Raw genomic sequence first — 11,429 nt, 5'->3', positions numbered from 1 at the left:
ATGAGAGTGATGAGGCCGAGGCGGCATCACTGTCATCTGAGCACTGGAAAGAGGGGAATGAGAGCGGCGAGGCAATGCTGCGGCGCACACTGTCATCCTGGCCCTCTTGGACGGAGGAGACTGAGAACGGCGAGGCAACTGAGCGTCGTCCTGAACTACCAGTCTCGACCGTGTATGACCCAGGGGAAATAGAAATTGCTCTTTTATTGAAACTTTGGGTACCGCTGGTCTGCTGGCCAGCGGCGGAACAGAAACAAAAGGAAACCAAAGATTCTCCACCCAGCCCTCCTCCGGGGGAAGGAGAGGTGCAGAGGCACCCTCCCGAAGAGCAACAGGTACGTCCCCTGGGTCGCCTGTCTCAGGGTCTCTTCCCTCTCCTCTTGCCTGGAGGTTTAGAGGCGCTGGGAGCAGGCTGGGCAGCTCTCTTGCGGCCGGCACCCTGTGGCTTAGGAGAAGGCTGCTGCCTAGGCTGAGCAGGGGCGGAGGCGGCGGCAGGAGGGCGCCCTCGGCGACGAGCAGCAGGAGGCGGAGCCGGTGAAGACTGGGCAGCAGCACCCTTCTTCCGTGGCATGATGTGTTTGATGACCTCCGACTGCTTCTGGGCGGCGGAGAACTGTTGGGCGTAATCCTCCACCGCGTCGCCGAAGAGCCCACCTTGGGATATGGGGGAGTTCAGGAGCTTACTCTTGTCCGACTCCTTCATATCGGCCAAGGTGAGCCACAGATGTCGCTCCTGGACCACAAGCGTGGACATCGCCCGACCCAGGGAACGTGCGGTGACTTTCGTCGCCCGTAGGGCAAGGTCCGTCGCCGTATGCAGCTCTTGGAGCACCCCTGGATCAGTACCACTCTCCTGCATGTCACTGAGCGCTTTCGCCTGGTGAACCTGGAGAAGCGCCATGGCATGCAGGGCGGAAGCAGCTTCCCCACACGCACTATAAGCCTTTCCGGTCAGACCGGCAGAGAACCTACAGGCGCGGGAGGGGAGCGTGGGGTTACCCCGCCAGGTGGACGCGGTCTTGGGACACAGATGCATCGCCACCGACCGTTCCACTGGGGGGATGCCCTCGTATCCCTTCACTGCTCCGCCATCAAGAGTGGTGAGGGAGGAGGAGGGAGAGAGTCTGTGTCAGGCCGCCAGAGGGGCCTTCCACGTCCTCGTCACCTCCTCATGCACTTCCGGAAAGAAAGGCACTGGAGCGGCGCGCTGAGAACCAGCACGGCCCGCGCCAAGATACCAATCGTCGAGCCGCGAGGGTTCGGGACACGGTGGAGGATTCCACACGAGCCCGACACTCGCGGCCGCCCGGGCAAGCATAGCAGCCATTTCCGGGTCCGACTCGGGCAACGCTACCACACCCGAAGGGGGCAACGCAGCCGAACCGTCATCCCCAGAAGATGACTGCTCTCCCTCCGATGCCGCGATCGACATCTGGTTCTCCGGTGGAGCTCCAAAAGAAACCGCTGGAGTCACACGAGATGACCCAGCCGTCTCAATTGAAGACTCCGATGGCTGCGACACGGAGGATTGAGGGGTCCGTGGGGGTCTTTCACCCGGCGGGTTATTCCTCACAGTAATCCTCAGACCACCCATGGGATTAGCCGAAGTAGACTTCTTCTGAAGTGAACCAGAAGAAGAGCTAGATCGGGGAATCGCCAAAGGGACTCCCCCTCGTCTGAGGGATCTCAGTCTCAGTCTCAATGTTGCGATGGTCATGTTCCCGCAATGAGAACATGACTCATCCACTAACGCTGTCTCAGCGTGCGCGAGGCCCAAACACGTGAGACAGCGATCGTGACCATCAGCCGGAGGCAGATATTGACCGCACCCAGAAACACACGGGTGAAACGTCATCCTTAAAAGGACGCGATCTTCACTCGTGTTGCTCTTTCAGAGAAAATACTCTTTTAGTGTGCCGAAGCACGCAGGGATCAACGCGGCAACACAGCGGGGAAACTGCAAGCCCGCTGTGTGCACTCAACCGAATACCAGCTGTGACAACAGCTCTTTGAAAAAAGCAGCTCGCCTGAAGTGACAGATGGGATCCGGGAGATCGCGAAGATCACTGCCGCGCCGTAACACCAACACAAAGAGACTTCTTGAAACAGCAGACTCGTTGAGCTTCACGGAAACACAATCCAAAACGCTCATACACTCAGAGGACACAACCGGTCGGCTCCGAAGCAGAAAGCGTTTGTGTATGCGCTTGCTTCCGCTTTATACCCGCGCTGGTAGGCGGGCCGCGGAATGCAAATCCTGCATGCCAATGTTTATTGGCTCGTTTTATTTCACTCAAAGACAGTTGGTCTCCCTAGCGTGATCCCAATTCGTTGGAAACTCCTCCGACGAGACGTAGGAGTTCCCGAACGAAAGGGAACCGAGAAATACTGTTCAGATGTGTGTGTGATGTGGTGAGGATGATGGGTTTGTTCCTCATGGTAGGTGGGTATGGGGTGAATAGGCTGAAATCCAGATGGTTATTGGTGCAGGATACCTCTGCTAGGGAACACTGTGTGGGCTGATGTTGCCTCTGACCTTCATCTTTAACTCCATGGCAGCCAGGTTTTGCCAGCCAAGTTAAAAATAAATAAATAAATTAATAATACAGAAAAAAAAAAAAAACATTTGTTATATTTATTTATGTCTTTAACAGATTTCTGGGAACTGGAAAGAGCTTCACCAGCCTGACCTTCCAGTAACGTGTAGGGAAAAGCACCATTGCGGAGTCTGTCCACGTGACCTGTAGAGCAATTGAGCAACAAATGGTGGCATCACAGTTCCTTATGGCAGCAGAGGACATGTGGAGAGCCATAGTATCCAGATTTTGGGAAAACTGGAACTTCCCAAACTGCCTAGTTGCTATTGATGGGAAAAATGCTACCATTGTGTCATCTGCACATTCTGGTGGCCTGTTTTTTAATTACAATAGGACTTTCTCTACAGTTCTTCTATCACTAGCAGATGCAGACTACAGGTTTACATTTGTCCAGGTCGGAGACTTTGGTAGAACAAGCGATGGTGGCGTGTTCAGTAGTTCTGCTCTCAGAAGAGCCATGGAGGCCAAAACTTTATCCCTGCTGTAACGACTGAGACAAATCAGACAATTATTTGTTAGTTAACAAATAATATTTAAAACTCACTCTGGGATCTGTGGTCCCATCCCCCCAACAAGGGCAAGACACGTCTTTGGTTACCATGACTACGATCAGATAAGATGGTTTTATTGCTGTTAAGAATGTGGTCACGTGGTCAAGACAGAGAAGACAGAAACAGACTGTAAAACAGACTTTGCTGCATTAATCATAGGCAAACTGAGCTATAAATGAACATGCATCCCAGAAACTGTGTGAATAATTTACTGTCTTGTGTACTATTATGTATTTGATACTAAGGTATGCATTTTATTATACAACCAACGGTCAATGTAACCCCATCTGTATCATGTCTCCTATCCAATTAATCCTCATTTAATGACTCACACTTTAGTGTACATCACCTTCTCTTAGAATGCAATGTGTGTTTGTTATATCTATCTGAGCATTAATGGACACAAACAGTCAGGCCTTTGTCGAACCACACTTGAGATAGTGTCATAAATCCTGCCCACAGAGGAATCTCCTGCTTGGAAATTCCCCCTTTCTTATTGGTTGAGCCAACCCTGAAAGTGTGGACCTTTCTCTGGCTTTAAATGGTCTCTTCACAAGCTCTTCCTCCTCTTCTTCTGGCCTTCACTGCTGCTTCTTCAGGTTGATGTCTGTGGGGACAAGGCCGTGACCACATCCTGCTATGCCTTCACTCTCCCAACAGAGTCAGACTGTATTTTCTTCAATCCAACTCAGAAGAAAACCGCAAATTTACCATCTTCGACTTCCTCACTCCTTGGTTGCCTGCATGGCCTTTCTGGCCCAGGGCTGGCAGGTCACAATCTGCATGTGGTCAGTCATGTGCTCATGGAGAGAGAGAAGACCTTCAACCAGAACAGAGTCAAACAAACCACTCAACAAATCATACCTTCTTCATGCAATGGAGAAGAAAACGATCGCAACTTCCACGTTTGACACTCTCCGAACCATCAACATCCTTTTCCAAGAACTTCATGAATTGTTTCCATTGCAAAGGCCATGCAAGTATACATTTAATGAGGTGCTCTGAAAATGATAAGCTGATGGTTCTTTTCATAATTAAATGGATCTTTTCCATAGTTCCATTTCCTGCTTCCTGATCCATTCTGTCACTCACCATTTTACCTATGCATGTATGTATGTGTGTTTGGATTAGTTATGTTTGTGATTTAGTTAATAAAACTTGTGCACAATACGTATTTGGTTCTGATTCTCTGCTTGCAACAAAGTTTATTTTACGATCTTGATCTTGTTACATGCTCTAAGCGCTGTACATGCTAAGAAATATTTATTTTTCAGTGGCCATGAAAGATACGCTTTGCTTAGAATAAATGAATAATCAAAAGAGTTCGTTGGATGAACTGATTAATTGATTGTAATATTAATTTAGCTACATCAAGTTAATCCAATTAACTGACCCAAATATTAATAATTAATCATAACAAGTTATTGTCAGGGTTTTGGCTCTGGCTCTGGCTCTTGCTCGAAGACTGGCTCTGGCTCCTGCTCGACAGGGCAGCCGACCCTCCAACTCGGAACTGGACTCGGAACTCGGCCAACAACTGTCTCAGGCTCGGCGGGCATGACGCAAACTGCCTTGGCTTCGGCAGATCTGGCGTGAAGTTCGGGCTCGGCTGGACTCGGAACTGACAAACTCACAAACCCATCGGAAAATCAAAGGTGGCTGGATAAGGCAGAAGAAAGAGGGGAAGTGCTACCACCTGTTAGAAACATGGGTGGAAGAGAAGGGGATGCAGAGAAGCTTACGATGTGTGTGAAAAGCTTTGCACATTTTTCAGCTCCCCTGAAGGTAGAGTGTCCTGGCAAGACAATAGGCTATGGTTTAGGGTTTATTTGCAAGCAAATTTACCAAAGAGGACATTCTGAAAACCAATTTAAGGGTAGGTTTACATGACAACGATAAGCTTGGAGAAGTTTTTCCTTTGAGTTTTATGCGTACAGACAACACCATTGTCAAAACGATCCCCATTCACACGGATGAAACGACTGTTTTTGCTGTTTACACGGAGACCATTTTCGAAAACTTGCACTTTGAAACCCGTTTTCAAAACATTGCACTTTCAGGCACCCAAAACGCTGTTGTCGTGTAAACGAACAGCCAAAACGCATAAAAAGTTTGACCTTTTTAGTTGAAAACGGTGTTGTGTAAACAGCCCCTGTGTAAGGCACTGTGTAAAATTGTGTATATTGAAAATGGTTAATAGCCTAACTTCCTGCTCAACTTGAAACCTGCGTGTGTGTGTGTGTGTGTGTGTGTGTGTAGGTGTATATATATATATATATTAGGGCTGTTGGAACGAATTCTGAAATTCGAATATAATTCGAATATTAAAAAAATCAATACTATTCGAATGCTGAAGTTACTATTTGAATATTGCTTTTTTTTATATATATTTTTTTTATTATATGCAATCTTGCCTTTCTCGCCAACTTGGCTTACACACGCATGTGAAAATGAAATGCTTTTGTTTCGTCTGATAAACAATACAGTTTTTGAATCGTAACACAATTGTGCGCGTTATCCACGCTGCATCGTCATAACAATACTGCCAATAATGGCGGAGAGTAATGTCTCCACGGAAATGGAGATCACCACTCCTGACAATTTGAGAAGCGATGTGTGGAAGGTGTTTGGATTTCAAACCATAAACAGAAAAATCACAAATAAAGAAGTGGCAATTTGCAGAATATGCAAAATCTGAATGAAATATCACTCCTCAACTAGCAACCTTAGGGCACATCTGACAACGCTACACCCTGACAAGCTAGGCGATCTGTCCAAGGAACCGCCGCTAAAACAGGCAAGAATGACTTCTTTTCTGCCTCTCTCTTCATCACGGGGCTTACCAGCTGTCCGCCAAAAGGCGACAAACTGACACAGTTTATCTGTAAAGATAAGAGACCGATCAACATCACGCACGGGTCTGGATTTAAAGATTTTATTCACGAGCTTGAGCCAAGGTACGCGGTTCCTAGCCGCGAAACAATCACTGACAGAGTTGTGAAACTCTATGACACAACATCAGACAACATCAGAAAAATGATCAGTGGAAAAAAGATCGCCCTGACCACAGATGGCTGGACGTCACTTGCCACGGAGGCACATTTTATAGATAATGACTGGGAATTAAAAGATGTAATTCTCAAAACGGCTGAAGCGCAGAAAAGCCACACCGCCGAGAACGTTGCTGAGTGCATCTCAAACATACTCGGAGAGTACAACGTTAGTCGTGAGTCAGTGCTTTCCATCACCACTGACAACGCGGCTAATTATATCAACGCTGTCGAGAGGCACCTGCAGGCCGTCAATGTCCCGTGCATGGCACACACCATTAACTTGGCTGTGAGGAAAGGGCTGGCAGTGCGAGCTATAGAAACTCCAATCAGCAGACTGAAGGCCACAGCACTGCATTTTAACAAATCCACTACCGACAGCTACCTTTTGGAATCCAAACAAAAGCTGCTTGGTCTTAAACCTGCTAAGCTAATAAACGACTGCGCTACCCGATGGAGCAGCACTTACGACATGGTGTGTCAGGCAGCCGAGCAACACGCTCCGGTAGCAGCGGTCATCATGGAAAAGAAACTTGGTCATCTCGAGTTGACTACCAGCGAGTGGACCCTTATGGAGCAGGTGAGTGGCAAAAATGATGTACGCATGCAATGTATGCATTACATGTAATAACAAGGTTATACTGATTGACCAATTAATAGGCTAGATTTTTCATTAATAATAGGCTACAGAAGAGGGCATAGCAGCATATGCATAGCTGCGTTACGTTAAGCTGCTAGCCATAAAGTTATTCTAATTATGTTTGTGTGTATTTTCGTAGGTGAGAGCAGTGCTTAAGCCATTCAAAGTGGCCACTGAGCCGTTATCCACCGACCGATTTCCAACAGCATCAGCTGTTCTCCCCCTGAAGTATGTACTTTTGTCAAATCTTCAGCCATCCACCAGTGATCCGGCAGCACTCAATGAAATGAAAATTAAGATAAAGACGGACCTCTACAATCGATACACTCGAGACAAAGATGCCTTCAAGCTGCTTAATACGGCTAGCTACCTTGACCCACGTTTCCATTGGCTAATTCATTTAGAACGAGACCAACGGCAGGAGGTACGGGAGAAAATAAAAGCAGAGATAAGTCAGCTGCCAGTGTTTGCAGAGCGAGCAGCCATGGCTACGGGGATAACGCGCCAGGAGAAAACCGCTCTCAGTGCTATGGGGGACCTTTTTGGTGATGTTTACCGCCGAGGAGCAGACGCATCAGGTGGTGCATCAGGCTTAGATATAGGAGCCGTGCTAGAGCAAGAAATGTTGATCTACGAAAGTGAGACCCCACTACCCACCGATAGCAACCCATTATCATGGTGGAAGACGTCACAGTCTAGGTACTCCCACCTTGCCGAGCTGGCACGGCGCTACTTGAGCATCCCGGGCACCTCAGTTAGAGCAGAAAGGGTTTTCTCCACGGCTGGGATTATAGTAAATAAAAAACGCTCTGCACTAGATTCAGAAAACGTTGATCGTCTTGTGTTTTTGGCCAACAACCTTAGGGATTAAATCCTGCCAATGTTTTTTGTAATGTTAAATGCAAATGTTACGCACATTGATTTAGGCATCTTCATTTTATTTTAATTGTTTTTCTTCAATTTTTGAAGATCGGTTGTGTTCAATAGAAGCTGTGCAGTTAGTGATGCTGTTACGCACTGCTCCGAGACACGAAGGTAGAGATCCAAATGCAGCTTTAATGAGGGGTAATCCAAAGACGAAATCCAATAAACAGGCAATGGTAGAAACACAGGTAAGCAGTCCAAACAAACAAATAAACAAACCAACAAAACAGGCAGGGACCAGAGGCAAGAGAGTAATCCAGGGAACAAGGCAAGATATCCAAAAAACCAAGAAACAAGAAAACCAGGGAAAAACGCTCAGAGATGCAGTGTAACACAAACAAAACTTCGCAGTGTGTGAATGAGTGAACATGGTATAAATAGGTTGAGACTAACAGGGTGATGAGACACAGGTGAAGAGACACAGGTGAATGCAATCAGAGATGATGAGTCCGGGCAGTGAGTTATGGGAAATGTAGTTAGTGAGTGAATAGGAGAGTCTGGTGTGGAGTGCCCTCTGGTGGTTCTCAAGGGCACTCCAGCTGGTGACCGTTACATAGCCCCCCCTTTAAGGAGCGGATTCCAGACGCTCAAAATTCTCCAGGAGGGAGGTGGAGCGGAGGCGGACCTGGGGGCGGGATGGCGGGCCAGGCCCGTGCAGCGGAAGAGGACCTGAAGACTCCGGCAGGGCGGAAGGCCAGGGCGGAGCAGGCTCTGCAGGCGACCAGGGCGGAGCAGGCTGTGCAGGCGACCAGGGCGGAGCAGGCTGTGCAGGCGACCAGGGCGGAGCAGGCTGTGCAGGCGACCAGGGCGGAGCAGGCTGTGCAGGCGACCAGGGCGGAGCAGGCTGTGCAGGCGACCAGGGCGGAGCAGGCTGTGCAGGCGACCAGGGCGGAGCAGGCTGTGCAGGCGACCAGGGCGGAGACGAGCCTTCAGGCGGCCAGGGAGGAGACGACCTTCCAGGCGACCATGGCACAGGAACAGACACCGGCTCAGGAACAGGAACAGACACAGGGACAGGAACAGACACTGGCTCAGGACCAGACACCGGCTCAGCGGAGACCATCTTGTCCGGAGACACTGGTTCGGCGGTGGCCAACTTGTCCGAAGGCACAGGCGTGGTTTCGGCCATCTTGTCCGAAGACACAGGCATGGTTTCGGCCATCTTGTCCGAAGACACAGGCGTGGTTTCGGCCATCTTGTCCGAAGACACAGGCGTGGAGTCGGCCATCTTGTCCGAAGACACAGGCGTGGAGTCGGCCATCTTGTCCGAAGACACAGGCGTGGAGTCGGCCATCTTGTCCGAAGACACAGGCGTGGAGTCGGCCATCTTGTCCGAAGACACCGGCGTAGAAAGAGGAAGAGGAACCGATTCAGGCTCAGGCTCAGGATCAGATTCAGGCTCAGGATTAGATTCAGGCTCAGGAACAGATTCAGTCTCGGCTGGACGAGACTCTGGATGGGCGGACGTGACGTGAAGCTCTGGCTCTGACTCGGCAGGACTGACGTGAAGCTCTGGCTCTGGCTCGGCAGGACTGACGTGAAGCTCTGGCTCTGGCTCGGCAGGACTGACGTGAAGCTCTGGCTCTGGCTCGGCAGGACTGACGTGAAGCTCTGGCTCTGGCTCGGCAGGACTGACGTGAAGCTCTGGCTCTGGCTCGGCAGGACTGACGTGAAGCTCTGGCTCGGCATAAGTGACGTGAACAGTCTCTGGATCAGGATCAGCACGCTCTGAGCTTGACGGGACCAGCAGCGAGGGCTTTGAGCTGGGTAGGACCAGCGGCGAAGAGGACTCTGAGCTGGTTAGGACCAGCGATGAAGAGGGCTTTGAACTGGACAGGACCAGCGATGAAGAAGGCTCTGAACTGGACGGAACCAGCGGCGAAGAGGGCTCTGAGCTGGGCAGGACCAGCGGCGAAGAGGGCTCTGAGCTGGACGGAACCAGCGATGAAGAGGGCTCTGTGCTGGACGGGACCAGCAGTGAAGAAGGCTCTGTGCTGGACGGGACCAGTGGTGAAGAGGGCTCTGTGCTGGACGAGACCAGTGGTGAAGGCTCTAGCTTGGCGGGCATGTCGCTTGCTGTCTCAGGCGCGGCGGGCATGACGCTCTCAGTCTCAGGGGCGGCGGGCATGACGCATACTGCCTTGGCTTCGGCAGATCTTGCGTGAAGTGCGGGCTCGGCTGGACTGGCGTGAAGTGCGGGCTCGGCTGGACTGGCGTGAAGTGCGGGCTCGGCTGGACTGGCGTGAAGTGCAGACGGTGACATGGCGTGCCACGGAAGGAAGCTCTCCAGACATCTGGAGAGTGCCTCTCTCCAATCCAGACCAGAGAGATCGGGGAGCTCCCTTGGGTCGACCTCCTTAGCCCCCAGCCGGTAGCACAACTTAATTGCCTCGTCACCTAGAGAGCAAGAGGCAGCGAGAGGAACAAACCCCCAGGTGTACTGGAACAGATCGAGGCTATCCAGGGCCAAGGCCGCGATCTGTTCAGCGAACTCCCGGCTCATGCTGGGAAGATCAGGAGAGATCCGTACTGCTGGATTGCTGGAGGTCATAGCTGCTGGATCTGGGTGTGGCGAAGTTTTCTGTTACGCACTGCTCCGAGACACGAAGGTAGAGATCCAAATGCAGCTTTAATGAGGGGTAATCCAAAGACGAAATCCAATAAACAGGCAATGGTAGAAACACAGGTAAGCAGTCCAAACAAACAAATAAACAAACCAACAAAACAGGCAGGGACCAGAGGCAAGAGAGTAATCCAGGGAACAAGGCAAGATATCCAAAAAACCAAGAAACAAGAAAACCAGGGAAAAACGCTCAGAGATGCAGTGTAACACAAACAAAACTTCGCAGTGTGTGAATGAGTGAACATGGTATAAATAGGTTGAGACTAACAGGGTGATGAGACACAGGTGAAGAGACACAGGTGAATGCAATCAGAGATGATGAGTCCGGGCAGTGAGTTATGGGAAATGTAGTTAGTGAGTGAATAGGAGAGTCTGGTGTGGAGTGCCCTCTGGTGGTTCTCAAGGGCACTCCAGCTGGTGACCGTTACAGATGCAGTCTCAGCACCCTTTTATATATATATATATATATATATATATATATATATGTATATATATATATATATATATATATATATATATATATATATATATATATATATATATATATAAAATGTCCATTAAAGTTGACAAATTAAAGTCATTCATTTTGTTCTGCTGTTTTATTGTTAATAAGAAAGCGATCACCCGTTTCTAAATGTTTATTGTAATGTTAGCTGTCCCTCTAGTGGACAGAACGTGTAACAACAACCAAATGCTATAGTGGCATTGACAATCCATAAGCCTGTGTAATGTCGTAAATATTAATAATAGGATGAATTTGAGCATTTAATATTCAAATATTATTCAAATATTAAATAGAATAAGGAATGGAATTCGAATAGTATTATAGAGGAAGATTGACAGCCCTAATATATATATATATCATCTGATTTTGGTATTTATATGTGCTTACTGTGTCAAATTTTGAAATTGTAAATAAATGCATCCATTTAATCACTTTGTTGTTTCTTAAGAAAAAAGTACAATGATGACAAAATTGTACAGATTGGTTATGTAGCTGAGGCCAACACAAAATGTTTTGTGCCATTCGAATTTTACATCAAC

At 48.9% G+C, this 11,429-nt stretch overlaps 1 protein-coding gene across 1 annotated transcript; it reads left to right on the top strand.

The window, feature by feature from the left end:
* Positions 1–6,184: 6,184 nt before the first annotated feature.
* Positions 6,185–7,709, top strand: LOC311087532 (E3 SUMO-protein ligase ZBED1-like; the record flags this gene model as incomplete). Its single annotated transcript, XM_084120858.1, has 2 exons — positions 6,185–6,778; positions 6,978–7,709. The coding sequence occupies 2 exons, from the start codon at positions 6,185–6,187 to the stop codon at positions 7,707–7,709; spliced, it is 1,326 nt and encodes a 441-aa protein (XP_083976984.1).
* Between the last annotated feature and the right edge of the window lie 3,720 nt (positions 7,710–11,429).

This window comes from Abramis brama (assembly GCF_963993115.1).
Source record: "Abramis brama genome assembly, chromosome: 7".
NCBI classification, from domain to species: domain Eukaryota; kingdom Metazoa; phylum Chordata; class Actinopteri; order Cypriniformes; family Leuciscidae; genus Abramis; species Abramis brama.
This window is presented reverse-complemented; position numbering and strand designations above follow the sequence as displayed.